At 45.6% G+C, this 17,500-nt stretch overlaps 1 protein-coding gene across 3 annotated transcripts in view; it reads right to left on the bottom strand.

Moving 5' to 3' along the window:
• Positions 1-17,500, bottom strand: part of c5 (complement component 5) — a 98,543-nt gene that overhangs the window by 23,779 nt on the left and 57,264 nt on the right. For all 3 annotated transcript variants that reach the window (XM_042102266.1, XM_042102267.1, XM_042102268.1), the window contains 10 exons: positions 17,422-17,500; positions 13,606-13,666; positions 12,620-12,709; positions 11,431-11,643; positions 10,460-10,538; positions 8,995-9,154; positions 7,911-8,012; positions 7,383-7,560; positions 4,720-4,925; positions 3,939-4,091 (listed from right to left, as the gene is read on the bottom strand). The exon at positions 17,422-17,500 is cut by the window's right edge and continues 128 nt beyond it. In XM_042102266.1, coding sequence (XP_041958200.1) covers positions 3,939-4,091; positions 4,720-4,925; positions 7,383-7,560; positions 7,911-8,012; positions 8,995-9,154; positions 10,460-10,538; positions 11,431-11,643; positions 12,620-12,709; positions 13,606-13,666; positions 17,422-17,500 — 1,321 coding nt within the window. The remainder of the gene's footprint in view (positions 1-3,938; positions 4,092-4,719; positions 4,926-7,382; positions 7,561-7,910; positions 8,013-8,994; positions 9,155-10,459; positions 10,539-11,430; positions 11,644-12,619; positions 12,710-13,605; positions 13,667-17,421) is intronic.

The raw sequence follows: 17,500 nt of genomic DNA, 5'->3' as shown, positions 1-17,500 counted from the left end.
GCTTTGCCGTGCCGTGAGGTGTGACGCCTTTCTGGTGCCTCTGAGCACTAGGCATGTTGTTGCTGCTTGTCATGTCTATTTCCGCCTGCAGGGGGAGCTGGAGGCTCCAGTGGGTTGTCGTTAATGAGGGGCATGGCTCCGTGTAATGGACTCCAGAATAAAGCCTGTGTCCTGTGGCCTCATTCGGCCTCTCTGTTCTGTTCTGGCCTGACGCTGCTGAGAGCTGCGGCTACTCCACTTGAGAGTTCCAGTGGGTTGTCGTTAATGAGGGGGGTGGCTCCGTGTAATGGACTCTGGAATAAAGCCTGTGGGCCCCATCATGACATTCTAAAGTGCATCGTCACTCGTCAAAAGTCTATTCAAATTTAGTAGGATGTCCAGTTCACATTGGGAGGGGCTTCGTTATCAAAAGTGGAGCACATGGCGCATCAAGGTGTTCCTAGGTTTCTTAGTCAGTCATATGGGTGTGTTTGGGGCGTAACATCATTTTAAACCAATGAGAATGACATCTGTCATTCCCTTTAACGGCGCAAAGCGCGATATGTCAAATAAATGCATCGGTATTTTGGCATTCAACGGCGCATTTGAAGGAGACCGTATGAAATAGTCATTCTTAAACCATGCATTACTAAAACCTAGCATAGCCTTCACGCATTTGCTCTCGTCTATTATTTGAACTCATTGGCAAAGTGAAACTAACTTCACCAAGGTGTCAGTCAACGACAAGACAGTTATATGCAGTTACTTTCACTATTGACTGACAATGGGTTACCATCGAAAACATAGGCTGGAAAAAGCAACACTTACCCTAATGTTGCTCAAATGACTGAATAAAACAACATTTATCCTGCAGAGGAGTTGCTTATATCTCGTGACAGTGCGTCTTCAGCTGTGCTCCATACGTGTCTCTCGCCTCTCCCCTAATCACTTTTAACCGTCATTACCAATTTGCAAATGATGGTGAATAACTACTCATCATGAGATGTACAGTATTTCGTAATATCTTTATTCTAATTATGTTCCCATTGTAATCGTGCAATTTGTAATGCTTTGCATGGACGTGCGCTGGTGTGAGTTCATGAATGATAGAAGGATGGTGCGTGCACCTGCCAATATGACTGTTGACATGCGCTCTTAAAATAGCATATGAACAACTCGCCATTGACTTCTGACCAGGTGTACAATAACGATTTTTAGACAATGCGCCAGGCCCCTCCCTAGATTGTTAATTGCCACACCGCTGGGCGCATTGTTTAAAAAATAAACGTGCAAAATACCAAATTAAACTTTGCGCGGGTGGATGTTACGCCATGCGCTGGTGCCCAGAATACAGCCCTGTGTCTTGTGGCCTCATTCGGCCTCTCTGTCCTGTTCGGACTTGACGCTGCTGAGAGCTCCAATTGCCTTTTCTTTATGCACTACGCATACACATTGCTGACGCGCATAGCACTTTATTTGATCTTTTGTTGCTTCCCATTTACTGACTTATGTAAATATGTTGTAAATAAATTGAAGCTTATTATTATTTAAACGATACCCGACGGTGTCAGCCTATGTCCTTACCCTTTAAGCCAAGGAGTTTGTGACATATGGGGACTCGATCCAATTTTTTCACACACACACACACACACACACACACACACAGACATACACAACACCACCAGAAACCTGAACAGACACACACACACACACACACACAAGAGACACACACACACACAGACATAAAGCTCCACCAGACACCTGAACACACACAAACACACACACACATCCCGCCAGAGCTGGACCCAGAACTACAGCTGAACCAGCTGTACCGGTACAATGTTAAAAATGCCCCCATAGAGTAGCACTTTAGCTGCCCTCATAGTGTAGCTGCCCCATAGTGTAGTTGCCCCCATACTGTAGCTGCCCCCATAGTGTAGCACTGTAGCTGCCCCCATAGTGTAGCTGCCCCCATAGAGTAGCTGCCCCATAGTGTAGCACTGTAGCTGCCCCATAGTGTAGCTGCCCCCATAGTGTAGCACTGTAGCTGCCCCATAGTGTAGCTGTCCCCATAGTGTAGCTGCCCCCATAGTGTAGCACTGTAGCTGCCCCATAGTGTAGCTGCCCTCATAGTGTAGCACTGTAGCTGCCCCATAGTGTAGCTGCCCCCAGAGTGTAGCTGCCCCCATAGTGTAGCTGCCCCCATAGTGTAGCACTGTAGCTGCCCCCATAGTGTAGCTGCCCCATAGTGTAGCTGCCCCCATAGTGTAGCTGCCCCATAGTGTAGCTGCCCCCATAGTGTAGCTGCCCCATAGTGTAGCTGCCCCCATAGAGTAGCTGCCCCATAGTGTAGCACTGTAGCTGCCCCCATAGAGTAGCTGCCCCATAGTGCAGCACTGTAGCTGCCCCATAGTGTAGCTGCCCCCATAAAGTAGCTGCCCCCATAGAGTAGCACTTTAGCTGCCCCCATAGTGTAGCACTGTAGCTGCCCCCATAGTGTAGCTGCCCCCATAGAGTAGCACTGTAGCTGCCCCCATAGTGTAGCTGCCCCCAGAGTGTAGCTGCCCCCATAGTGTAGCACTGTAGCTGCCCCCATAGTGTAGCTGCCCCCATAGTGTAGCTGCCCCCAGAGTGTAGCTGCCCCCATAGTGTAGCACTGTAGCTGCCCCCATAGTGTAGCACTGTAGCTGCCCCATAGTGTAGCTGCCCCATAGTGTAGCTGCCCCCATAGTGTAGCTGCCCCAGAGTGTAGCGCTGTAGCTGTAGTGGCTGCTCTAGCTGTTGGCTCCAGATAGGTAGCACCGTTTTTTCCCGTTTTAAGATATATAAGATATACAGTATATTTATTACACGGCTCTTCAGAGTGCTGCAGAATGCCACATTCACTTGAATGGGCCTTCCCAACGTTCGGTGGTCTGCTAATTCTCAATAACAGACCGTTGCTAAGTATCCGCTCCGCTGGCGCGTCGGGGTCCGGTTCGCCCTGTCGGGACTTATTTTCCCAATAATGACCGGCGTTATATACATTATCCCTTACATAATATATGAGATATATTAAGATATGTTTTTTCCAAATGATCTGGACTTGATATTCTTTCCTGTGTTCATTTTAAGCCATGAAATAACCTATCCGCTAACCTCTTCATAGAGTGCCCTATGACAAGGTGACAATGTGCCTTACAAACAATATGAATGCCTATGGTTTAGACTAGAAAATTTAATTAAAGCTGCAGTTGGCAAGATTGTTTTGATCATATTCACTGAAACCAACACTATGCTCCGACAGAACAACATAAATCAGCCGGTTTTAGAAAGAAAACCGCACTTCTACCTCCACCTAAAACAAATCCACAGCTCCCGGTTCTTCTAGTCCAATTAAAGCAGGGCAGTGTGAGGTCTGACTGTCAATCACATTCTGGTGCAGTCTGGTGCGCACTGACGAGCACAAACTCGATGAGATGGTGCTCGGTGGTAGTGGGGGAGGGGCATGAGAGTTGTAAACATTCAACATTTACTATGTCCCCTCAATCTGTCAGACTTGCCAACTGCAGCTTTCCAATATTGACATTTGGCTGAATCCAAACAAGTTCATTTCAGCTTAAGTGACTAAGGTAGGACAAAGACCGTTAAGCTATCACTTAGACAATATTTATTTTATTATTATTTTTTTTAAATATCACTTATTTGGGCAAATGTTTTACAATTATGTGATGTGTGCTAAACAAAATACTTTGATCCAAATACTAAATTAATTATCTTTCATAAATAAAGCTTGAGTAGCTAAATAATGACATTGTGGCTTCACATTGAATTTCTTGAATTTCTTGAATTTCCCCTTGAGGATCAATAAAGTATCTATCTATCTATCTATCTATCTATCTATCTATCTATCTATCTATCTATCTATCTATCTATCTATCTAGAAGAGTCTGCTAAATGAAAGACCAAGTTTCGCTTACTGTTATGGGCTTGCCAACAGGTCTGCTGTCCGTGAGGGTGATGAAATCCAGGTCTCCTTTGGTCCTGTATGCCGCCTTGATGCCCATGTTCAGGATGGCATCCTTGGTCATGATGCTATACTTGGCCAAGGCCTCCAAGGTGAGTATAGTGTCCTATCAATAACACAGAGTTATGTAAGTATAAGTATAAGTATATATACTCTTTTGATCCCGTGAGGGAAATTTGGTCTCTGCATTTATCCCAATCCGTGAATTAGTGAAACACACTGCACACAGTGAACAAACAGTGAGGTGAAGCACACACTAATCCCGGTGCAGTGAGCTGCCTGCAACAACAGCGGCACTCGGGGAGCAGTGAGGGGTTAGGTGCCTTGCTCAAGGGCACTTCAGCCATGCCTACTGGTCGGGGTTCGACCTGGCAACCCTCCGGTCACAAGTCCGAAGTGCTAACCAGTAGGCCACGGCTGCCCCAAAGCTTAGCTTGACTTTCCCTGCTTGTGAAGTGGAGTAGAGTGATTGGTTGCCTGTGTTGGAGGCCAGATTCCAGTTGTTCACTTGTGGTGTGTGCATATTGATTGGTCATTTGCAATGGATGCCTTATGTTGATTGGTCACTTCGCAGGGGTGTCTGCCTCTGATTGGTGACCTACGTTGGGTAATTGGCTTCTGATTGGTCTCCTGTGTGGACGTCCTGCCTGACAGTGATTGGTAACTGGTGTCTGTTGCCTGCCTCTAATTGGTCCCCTGAGTGTGGTGGCTGATTCTGATTGGCTGGCTTGTACCTGCGTAGAGTAGAATCCTCCGCCGTAGCGCTGGTCCTGCGTGAGCCAGGTGAGGATGGGTTTGACGTGGGAGGCGTGGCCTCTCAGCAGGGCGGTCAGCAGCACGTAGACGGTTGTCTCCGCTGTCTGGGCCGACGCCTTATGTGGCTTCAGGGGGTTCGCAGCCGACGAGTCTTCCTGCCAGAAGCGCACCACAGGTGGGTTACCTGCAGGGACACACGGAGACATGACACACACATGAGCAGATATGGAGACAGGACACACACACGAGCAGACACAGGACACACACATTAGCAGGACACACACATGAGCAGACACAGGACACACACAGGAGCAGACACAGGACACACACATGAGCAGATACAGAGACAGGACACACACACGAGCAAGAAACACACATGAGCAGGACACACACATGAGCAGAGACAGGACACACCCATGAGCAGGACACACACATGAGCAGATATGGAGACAGGACAGGAGACACAGCTACCTGCAGCACAACACAACACAACACAACACGACTCAATGAAACACAGTACAGCACAACACAACACAACACAACACAACACGACTCAATGAAACACAGTACAGCACAATGCAACACAACACAACACAACACAACATGACTCAACACAACACGACTCAATGAAACACAGTACAGCACAATGCAACACAACACAACACAACACAACACAACACGACTCAATGAAACACAGTACAGCACAATGCAACACAACACAAAACAACACAATGCAACACATGCACTCCATTTGCAAACTGCCAAAAGAAAAAGCTCACTGAAAAAGAAGAAGGGTTCGCTGGCCTGTTCTTCTTCTTCTTCAGTGAGTTTTTTTAGCAGTTTGCAAATGGAGTGCATTACCTCCACCATCTGCTGGACTGAGGTGTAATGGCAAGTGTACCCTGTAGCCTCGCTCTGGCCGCCGGGATTCCCGCGCCATAGCCTCGCTCTGGCCGCCGGGTGAATAAGGCGAAAGAAGCAATGCAACACAACACGACACGACACGACGCGACACGACTCGACTCAACACAACACGATTTAACACAACACGACTCAATGAAACACAGTACAGCACAATGCAACACAACACGACACGACACGACGCGACACGACTCGACTCAACACAACACGATTTAACACAACACGACTCAATGAAACACAGTACAGCACAATGCAACACAACACGACACGACACGACGCGACACGACTCGACACGACTCGACTCAACACAACACGATTTAACACAACACGACTCAATGAAACACAGTACAGCACAATGCAACACAACACGACACGACACGACGCGACACGACTCGACTCAACACAACACGATTTAACACAACACGACTCAATGAAACACAGTACAGCACAATGCAACACAACACGACACGACACGACGCGACACGACTCGACTCAACACAACACGATTTAACACAACACGACTCAATGAAACACAGTACAGCACAATGCAACACAACACGACACGACACGACGCGACACGACTCGACTCAACACAACACGATTTAACACAACACGACTCAATGAAACACAGTACAGCACAATGCAACACAACACGACACGACACGACGCGACACGACTCGACACGACTCGACTCAACACAACACGATTTAACACAACACGACTCAATGAAACACAGTACAGCACAATGCAACACAACACGACACGACACGACGCGACACGACTCGACTCAACACAACACGATTTAACACAACACGACTCAATGAAACACAGTACAGCACAATGCAACACAACACGACACGACACGACGCGACACGACTCGACTCAACACAACACGATTTAACACAACACGACTCAATGAAACACAGTACAGCACAATGCAACACAACACGACACGACACGACGCGACACGACTCGACTCAACACAACACGATTTAACACAACACGACTCAATGAAACACAGTACAGCACAATGCAACACAACACGACACGACACGACGCGACACGACTCGACTCAACACAACACGATTTAACACAACACGACTCAATGAAACACAGTACAGCACAATGCAACACAACACAACACGACTCAACACAACACAAAACAACACAACACGACACAACACAACATGACTCAACACAACACGACTCAATGAAACACAGTACAGCACAATGCAACACAACAAACACAACACGACTCAACACAACACAACACGACTCAACACAACACAACACGACTCAACACAACACAACACAACACAACACAACATGACTCAACACAACACGACTCAATGAAACACAGTACAGCACAATGCAACACAACACAACACAACACGACTCAACACAACACAACTCAATGAAACACAGTACAGCACAATGCAACACAATATAACTATCTCTCCCACTTGCTTCGGGCCTGCTCTCCATTGTCTTGTGAATAAAGGCTAGAAAAGCCCCAAAATAAACTTTAAAAACATGGCGGGGGTAAATCAGGCTGTATTGAATATTCCATCTAAATACAGTCATCCACCCAACCATCCAGCCATCTATCCATCCATCCATTCTCCCATCCATCCATCCATTCTAACAAATAAGAAAGAATTGCATGGAGGACGGACTATAAGACTGATGCTGGCTGTGGCCCAGCTGCTGGGGTTCTGACCTTTGACACTGGCGGCCGCCTGCAGTCCCTCGTAGAGCGTTACGGACGGAATGCTGCTGCTGTCGAGGAGGCTGAGAGCGTAGGCCGTCACCGCTCGCACGTACAGGCTCTTCAGCTTCCCCGACTGGACACTGTCGAACAGGAAGCTCTCTGCCTTCTTCAGGGACTCCGAATACAGCTTGCTCAGAACAGACACAACAGGCAGGAAGAGTTCAGCGCTGGAGGAATACAGCGTATACAGCTGCTGCGGCAAACAACTCTCTCTCATTAACAACTTCTGTGGCGATGCACAGATTTTACGGCAATTTTATGGTTATACAGATTTTAATGGATTTGTCTGCTGGGATATTCAGGTGGGCATCTGATGATGTTGGCATTTATGGGTTTATAATGATTTTTTTCCTTTCATGATCATGAATGTTTTAAGTTTCTCGAGATTTCATTCAAAATCATAGAAATGTTTTAAGTTTCATAGCTACCTGGAGATTACATTCATAATCATAGAAATGTTCTAAGTTCCATAGTTACCTGGAGATTACATTCTGGAACCTCCGCCATGGCGTTCTTGATTCCGATGATGACGAAGGACGTGAGGTAAGCGGCCTGTTCTGTGGTGTCGGCTCCAGCGCCCTGCAATACACACCCACACCCATCAGGGACACGCTACACACACACACACACACACACACACACACACATCAGGCACACGCTACACACACACACACACACACACACCCACACCCATCAGGGACACACTACACACATACACACCCACACCCATCAGGGACACGCTACAGACACACACACCCATCAGGGACATGCTACACACACACACACACACACACACACATCAGGGACACGCTACACACACACACACGCATCAGGGACACGCTAACTCCCGTTCCCAAGAAACCACACCCCAGTGAGCTTAATGACTTCAGGCCTGTCACTCTAACATCACATGTGATGAAAACAATGGAGTGGCTGGTCTTAGGTATGCTCAGACACGCATCAGGGACACGCTACACACACACACACACACATCAGGGACATGCTACACACACACACACATCAGGGACACGCTACACACACACACACACACACATCAGGGACACGCTACACACACACACACACACACACATCAGGGACACGCTACACACACACACACACACATCAGGGACACGCTACACACACATCAGGAACACGCTACACACACACACATTAGGGACACGCTACACACACACAAACACACACACATCAGGGACACGCTACACACACACACACACATCAGGGACACGCTACACACACACACACACACACACATCAGGGACACGTTACACACACACATCAGGGACACGCTACACGCATCATGAGGAAAAATAAATACAAATATATGAAGAATGATAAAAGAGAAATAAACCCGACAGACTGATTTAGACTCGGACAAGTTCACACCATGTTCTTTGCATTACCATAGATTCCCTCGGAAAAAAAGAAAAAGACAACTATCACAACAACAACTATCACAACAACAACAACAAAGAAGAAGAAAAATGACACCACATTTTGGCAACTAATGGCGACTAACGCTTAACATGTGTGTGGTAACTACCATGAGTTTTATAGGCTTGTAGTTGGATGTTTCCAGGAAAGACCCATCTGCTTTCTGACAGCTGTTGACCAGCCAATAGATGCACTTGGAGACATCATTGCCATCCACAGCAGTGTACTTGTTCACTTCTGCCAGAGTCTTCACCATGAGAGCAGTCAGCCTGGGAAAAAGGTTTGCATAGACATTATTATATTACATTATATTACATAGCCGATTTGAATTTAAAGCATCAGCTATGTGAACACATGTTAAAATAGCAGCAGCTGCAGAAGTGAGGAGGGAGGAGTGGGGTAAGCTAACTATGGTGACTGTGGACTGTGGTTATTTAACCACGCCTTTCTGGTTTTCACTGGACACTTTCTAGTCTGATAGACTTCCTTTGACCCCGGAATGTTATAAGGCTAAAGAGAATAAGCTACATCGAAAAGTGCGGACAAGAGATAAATACCAATTCTTGCACAATAGGGCTTTAGCCAGAATATAGTATAGCAGTAACACCTGAGCCTTGCTTAATCATGTGTTGTGAAGTGTTAGCAGCACTAGCCGCATGCTTATCATGAAGTGTTAGCAGCAGTAGCGTTAGCAACACTAGCGTCAGCAGCACTAGCATTAGCAGCACTAGCTGCATGTTTAACATGAAGTGTTAGCAGCACTAGCATTAGCAGCACTAGCTGCATGTTTATTATGAAGTGTTAGCAGCTCTAGCACTAGCTGCATGTTTATCGTGAAGTTTTAGCAGCACTAGTCACATATTTATCATGAAATGTTGGCAGCACAAGCACTAGCAGCACTAGCGTTAGCAGCAGTAGCACTAGCTACATGTTTATCATGAAGTGTTAGCAGCACTCATATTAGCAGCACTAGTGTGGTAGATTTTTTTGAAGATGTCATGTGTTGCCAGGCAGCAGCCAAGAGATGTAGTAAAGTTCATGAAGAGTTCATGTGCAGCCAGGTGGCCAGGCAGAAGCTGGGGTAGGATGTCATGCACGTGCGCAAACGTGACACAGGCCTACTAATTAGCAGCACTAGCCCCATGTTTATCATGAAGTGTTAGTAGCACTAGCCACATGTTTATCATGAAGTGTTAGCAGCACTAGCGATAGCAGCACTCGCCGCATGCTTATCATGAAGAGTTAGCAGCACTAGCGTTAGCAGCACTAGCCATGTGTTTATCATGAAGTGTTAGCAGCACTAGCGTTAGCAGCACTAGCCACATGTTTATCATGAAGTGTTAGCAGCACTAGCGTTAGCAGCACTAGCCACATGTTTATCATGAAGTGTTAGCAGCACTAGCACTAGCCACATGTTTATCATGAAGTGTTAGCAGCACTAGCCACATGTTTATCATGAAGTGTTAGCAGCACTAGCGTTAGCAGCACTAGCACTAGCTGCATGAAGTGTTAGCAGCACTAGCACTAGCCACATGTTTATCATGAAGTGTTAGCAGCACAATACGCATGTTTACCATGTGCTTGCTTCTCTGTCCTTCCACATGCTGAAGGCGTCGTTGACTCTTGTCTTAAAGGACATGATGCTGATGAGGCCTGGGCAAACAGAACACACAGACATTCTGAGAATGTTTGAAAATGCATGTCTGAGAATGTTTCAGTAGTGATGTAAAAGTCCAGCTTCAGAAAGTAAAAGTCCTGCCATGTATTAGTTCTACCTGTGCGCTAAACCAGTGTTTTTCAACCTTTTTTGTGCCACGGCACACTTTTGACACTTAAAATGTCCCACGGCACACTTTTAACACTTAAAATGTCCCATGGCACACCAACATCCTGTGGGAAGAAAAAATAAACATACCATAGCCTAAAACTTCAAATAATACACAGATATGGCCTTATTATGGCTTCTATGCAAGACCTGTTCAATAAAACAAGTGCCCTCTGTTTCATTTGTAGGTGACTATATCTAATTTATTTGTTGTTATAAACTAGATATGTGATGATTCTGTGAATACTGGATATGGGGCCCCCGTTGTACAATGCCTGTACAATTACTTTTTTTGAGTAACTACCCCAACACTGTTAGTGCTAATTAGAATTCGCTAATTAAGTGAATGGTTGGAACACAAATGTGGCAGGACTTTTACTTTCTGAAGCTGGACTTTTGAATCAGTGTTTCAGGCACAATTAGGGTATGCCTGAGTGGTAAAAAAATGATTTGTTTTACGTCAATAAGCATAAATAAGCATGCACATCTTGACATTGGTTTGTGGAGAAGTGGTGCGCACATCCAAAATATATTTTTACAGGTGCCAGACCCCCTCTCTGTTTGATCTGATCTACCAAAGACCTGTTGGCTGGTATCTGTTATCTGATCTACCAAAGACCCGTTGGCTGGTTGGTATGTTTGATCTGATCTACATAAGACCCGTTGGCTGGTATCTGTTTGATCTGATCTACCAAAGACCCGTTGGCTAGGCAGCCTCACCCTCCTTCATCTTGTTTTTGAGGTCGGCCTTGATGTCGGCGGCCTGGGGCCCAAGGCTGGCCCAGTGGCTGCCCATCTCCATGTAGTGGTACACGTAGTAGAGGGGCAGGAGACCCATCAGCTCCTTCTCAGCAGAGCCCCGTGGCAGGTTCACCAGCTGCTGAAGCCCCTTGGGGTCGTTCATGATGGCCAGTACCTCTCCCAGCAATTCACCTTCACACACAAACACAGACACAATTCCATTCCATTTCACTCAATTCAAGTCACTCATCGAGACATTTCATTTGGCTGAGTGTAGCACAGATATGTTTAGCTCAGTTCAGTTGAATTTAAATCAATTCAATTCAGTCAGACTCATTTTGGTCCATAGTTGTCAACATTGAGCATTGAAAATAAGTGAGATTTCCTGGGTTTCTTAGACAAAATACTCGTTTCAAAATTCTTCTTTCTGTTGCTGTCACACTACAAAACTGCTGCACTAACTAAACGAGGTGGGGCTAGGTTGGCATTAAATCTCACATAAACCATGCTATTATCTCACATAAACCATGCCATTATCTCACATAAACCATGCCATTATCTAAACATCTGTTTCACTGGAAGGGCAAGGGGGAAACAACAGGACAACAGTACAAAGACTATCAGGTCCGGTGGTAGGGCTAATGTTATGAGAATATTAAAATATGGGATATTTTACAGGAAAATATTAAAACAGGAAGATGGCAGGAAAAAAGCTGTTCCTGTTTAAACATGCCATTTGTTACGGCTGTTGTTCCTGTTTAAACATGACGTTTGTTACGGCTGTTGATCCTGTTTAAACATGACGTTTGTTACGGCCGTTGATCCTGTTTTAAACATGCCATTTGTTACGGCTGTTGTTTTTGTTTAAACATGTCGTTTGTTAGAGCCGTTGTTTCTGTTTCAACATGGCGTTCGTTAGAGCCATTGTTAGTGTTTAAAGATGGCGTTTGTTACGTAAAGCTGTTGTTCCTGTTTAAACATAGCGTTTGTTACGGCCGTTGATCCTGTTTAAACATAGCGTTTGTTAGAGCCGTTGTTCCATTTTAAACATTGTGTTTGTTAGAGCCGTTGTTCCGTTTTAAACATGGTGTTTATTACAGCCGTTGTTCCGTTTTAAACATGGCGTTTATTACAGCCGTTGTTCCGTTTTAAACATGGTGTTTGTTACCGGTAAGAGTGAGGCGCCGCTCCACTGGTGAGTTTGGCACCACCTTTGGAGGAAAAGAGTTCCTCAGCTCCACTTTTCTCTTGGCACTTCCTGGGGGAGAGAAATCCAGAAAGATGTCACTATTGCTTTTTACTGTCAACTCTGGTGTACTGGACTGTACTGAATTTTATGCAGAAAACAAACAAAAACACAAACAAATGAACAGAGAGACAAATGAGACTTAGAGAGGATTAGAACATGAACTTCAGGAAGCCTCAATCTGACACCAAACAGCCAGGCTCTCTGGCACGTCCAATATTACACAATAGTGACACCGCAAGTGATGGAGTTTAGTTTGTGTAGCTTTATCTGATGTTTGTGAGGTTTCATTTTAGGTTTGTGTGATCTGAGGTTTGTGTGAGCTAATGTGAAGTTTGTGTAATTTCATCTGAAGCTTGTGTGGTTTTATTTAAAAGGTGTGATTTCATGTGAATTTTGTGTGATGTCGTGTGAGCGTACTGTATGTGAGGTTTGTGTGAGCGTATGTGAGGTTTGTGTGAGCGTATGTGAGGTTTGTGTGAGCGTATGTAGAGGTTTGTGTGAGCGTATGTAGAGGTTTGTGTGAGCGTATGTGAGTTTTGTGTGAGCGTATGTGAGGTTTGTGTGATGTCGTGTTAGTTTTCTTGGAGCATATGTGAGGTTTGTGTGAGCGTATGTAAGGTTTTTGTGATGTCGTGTGAATGTTGTGTGAGTGTATGTGAGGTTTGTGTGAGCGTATGTAAGGTTTGTGTGATGTCGTGTGAATGTCGTGTGAGCGTACTGTATGTAAGGTTTGTGTGAGCGTATGTGACGTTTGTGTGATTAAATGATGTTGTGTGGAGGTTTGTGTAATGTTGTGTAGAGGTTTGTGTGATGTCGTGTGGAGGTTTGTGTGAGCGTATGTGAGGTTTGTGTGAGCGTATGTGAGGTTTGTGTGATGTGGTGTGGAGGTTTCTCTGCAGCCTGACCGTAGATGCCCTGGGGGTCGATGGTGGCCCCAGTGTTGTCCTCAGTCAGGATCCCTTCAGGCTGTTCCACAAAAACAACACAGAAAATAGGAGTGTGAACAACAAAGTATGTAATACCAGTTTATAACACCAGCTAGCCATTAGCAAGCCTGTAGGAGAGCACGCCTATGTTCCCACAGCCCTATGTTCCCCAACCCATCCACCCAAACCTCAGGCCTAACCCATCCACCCAAACCTCAGGCCTAACCCATCCACCCAAACCTCAGGCATAACCCCAACCCATCTACCCACACCTCAGGCATAACCCCAACCCATCCACCCAAACCTCAGGCCTAACCCCAACCCATCCACCCACATCTCAGGCCTAACCCCAACCCCAACCCAAACCTCAAGCCTAACCCCAACCCTAACCCAAACCTCAGGCCTAACCCCAACCTTAGAAATGTGTGAACATAGGGCTGTGGGAACATATGGCTGACCCTGCCTATAGCTAACTGGTAGCTAACCCACTTCCAGTGAAAGTTCGTAATCTGGTCCTCTCACTATATACCAATCATTCCATAACCAAAAAACAATTTGATTTCCTGATCGGACCAGACCAACCCAGACCCCGCGCCTTTTATCTTCTCCCCAAAATCCACAAGCCACCTGACTCATGGACAATTCCCTTCGCAGTCCCTCCTGGTAGACCCATAGTTTCAGATTGTAGTTCCACCACTTATAACATTTCTTTTTTCATAGATCATTTTCTTAATCCCCTCTCCACTAAACACCCCACATACATACAAGACACATATGATTTCATACACAAAATCCGGCCCATGGCAGTTCCCAACCATACTTACCTGTTCACCATCGATGTTGACAGTCTCTATACCAACATTGACACCATCTCAGGCCTTCAAGCAGTACAGCACAAATTCAATCAATTTCCAGATCCCACACGCCCAGACAATACTTTTACTTCAACTTTTAGAAATCTGCTTATGACTTTGACGACAAACTGTTTTTACAAATCCATGGAACTGCCATGGGCCAGAGATTCGCCCCCGCATATGCCAACATCTTTATGAGCGAGTGGGAGCAAGAAGCCTTAGCCAAATGTCCCCGGAAACCCCTCTTTTTCTATCACTTCCTGGATGATCTCATCGGCGCCTGGACTCACACACTAGACCAATTCACTGACACCACACTACAATTAAACTGAAATCCACAATCGACCCTCACTCTGTCAATTTCCTGGACACCACAGTTTTTCTTACACCATCCACTCCAACACATAGTTCCCTCAGTACTAAAATTTTCTTCAAACCCACTGATACGCACGCACTTTTGCATAAATCCAGTTACCACCCCAAACACACTTTCCGAGGCATCATTAAATCACAAATCATTTGTTTCCACCGGATCTGCACTTTTCCCACAGACCTCCAGGAAGCGATAGAAATTCTCTTTAGAGCCCTCCGCCCCCGTGGATATTCGAAGAGATTCCTCAGGAAAATTAAAACAGACACCCTGACCCTTCCTGCTCCCACTCGCTCTGACACTAATTCCCCTCCCACCATAATGCCCCCCCCAACCCCACTGCCACACCTTTCATTCCACTAGTCACTACCTTTTCACAACCCACCACACATTTGCACCACACTCTCAAACAACACTTCACCCACTTTCAGTCCTCCCACACTCACTTCCAACATCACAGACTCATCTCAGCCTTCCGTAAAAACAAAAACCTTCAAGACCTCCTCATTAGATCACGTTTCTCCAGGAAGCCCCCACTCAAGCCATCACCACAGGAGTCCTTCTTCAAACCACAACACTTCATCACTAACCTTCACTCACACCTTTCTGCCCCTAACACACCCCTCTCACTAGACATCACAAATGCTGTCTACATCATCACATGCAATAAATGTCACTTACAGTACATAGGAGAAACAGGTCACTCAATCAAAACCAGACTCAAACAGCATCTATACACCATTTCTAGGAACTCACGCACCTCCCACATAGTCACACATTTCCAGCAACACAGCACTGCACACCTTGGCATTTGTGGTCTCGAGAGCAACCCCGGCTGGACCCGAGCACAGAGGCAACGAGCAGAACGGAGCTGGATCAATAAACTTTCTTCCCCCTTGGTCTCAATTAATCCACTCCTCTGTTTCTTCTGGTTCTCAATAAAGCTACATTTTTCTTTCTCCCCCCTTCTTTTCCCAGGTCCTGTCTTATTTATAAACCATTATTATGTTATTAATCCTTTATTACTTTGTTATTACTTTTAACCCCCCCCTTCTTTTAACCCCCTATTTTTACCCCTTTAGTCCCTAGTTCGCCACCCCAGTTGTTCTACTCCCCCTAGACTACCTTCACCCCAGTGGTTCTACTCCCCCTCGACTACCTTCACCGACTACCTTACCTACCTTTTTTATTCTTTTGCACTTCTTTACACAATTTAGACGTGTTGTACCATTTCCTTTTGCAGTGTCGTGCCTATTTTCAAAGGTTGTTTTCATGAATTTTACACTTTTGATTTTTAGCACTTTATAGCACTTTTCCTGGTTTTAGTCCTATCCCCTACCCTTGCACTTACCCCTTTCTTTTAGCCCCAGTCCCTAGCTTTACCCCCACCCAGCTGCTTGGCCTAACCCCAAACCCCCATCCCTTAACCTAACCTACAGCCACTTGGCTAAATTCCAACCCCATTCCCCTAGACCTATCTCAGTTCCCACCCCTAGCATCTACCCCTTAGCCTAAGCCTAACCCCAACCCCAACACCTAACCCCAACCCCTTAGCCTAACCCCAACCCCTACACCTAACCCCAACCCCAACCCCCACCCTAAGGCTAACACCAACGCCTACAGCTAACCCTAACCCCAACCCCTTAGCCTAACCCCCAACCCACAGGCTAACTTCAACCCCAAGGGCCAACTCCAGCCCCCCACCCCTTATCCAAATCAGCCCCTTGGCTTAAACCCAACCCCTCATCTTACCCCTTTATTTATTAATTATTTATTTATTTAATTTTCTTTTTCATTTTTTCTCCCCCTTTTCTAATATACATAATTTCTTAATTAAATATTTCTTTATATATATATATTATTTTATTACTAGACAGTTGCCTTCTTCCTACCCTATTCCCCTCCTTGTTGGTGTGGTTGGATCCAATCGACCAGTGCACTCACAGTCACCCACTCCACCAAAGATCATGTTCCCCTAACCCAACCCCAACCTTAGAAATGTGTGAACATAGGGCTGTGGGAACATATGGCTGACCCTTCCAGTGAATTAAGCTACTGTGCTAGACTGGGTTATTGCACACACAGGAGAGGATGGAGGATGGCATGTATCTTCATGTGTCTTTATCTCTCTGGTGTAGGTGGTAAGTAAGCTGACTTCCCGTAACATGCTGTGTTCCTGTTATGTTTAGAGAACGTCTTTTCATGTTGCTGTGTTCCTGTTATGTTTAGAGAACGTCTTTTCATGTTGCTGTGTTCCTGTTATGTTTAGAGAACATCTTTTCATGTTGCTGTTATGTTTAGAGAACATGTTGCTGTGTTCCTGTTATGTTTAGAGAACATCTTTTCATGTTGCTGTGTTCCTGTTATGTTTAGAGAACATGTTGCTGTGTTCCTGTTATGTTTAGAGAACATATTTTCATGTTGCTGTGTTCCTGTTATGTTTAGAGAACATATTTTCATGTTGCTGTGTTCCTGTTATGTTTAGAGAACATGTTGCTGTGTTCCTGTTATGTTTAGAGAACATGTTGCTGTGTTCCTGTTATGTTTAGAGATGTGGTGAGTGTTCCGTACGGTCACTCGCAGAATCTTGACCAGTCTCTCTCGGCCCCACCGGGTGCCGAGCGTGAAGTTGAGGGTGTGTGTGCCGGCC

The sequence above is a fragment of the Alosa sapidissima genome, chromosome 8 (assembly GCF_018492685.1).
Source record: "Alosa sapidissima isolate fAloSap1 chromosome 8, fAloSap1.pri, whole genome shotgun sequence".
NCBI classification, from domain to species: domain Eukaryota; kingdom Metazoa; phylum Chordata; class Actinopteri; order Clupeiformes; family Clupeidae; genus Alosa; species Alosa sapidissima.
The sequence above is the reverse complement of the archived record's forward strand: the minus strand, read 5'-3'. Positions and strand labels throughout refer to the sequence as shown.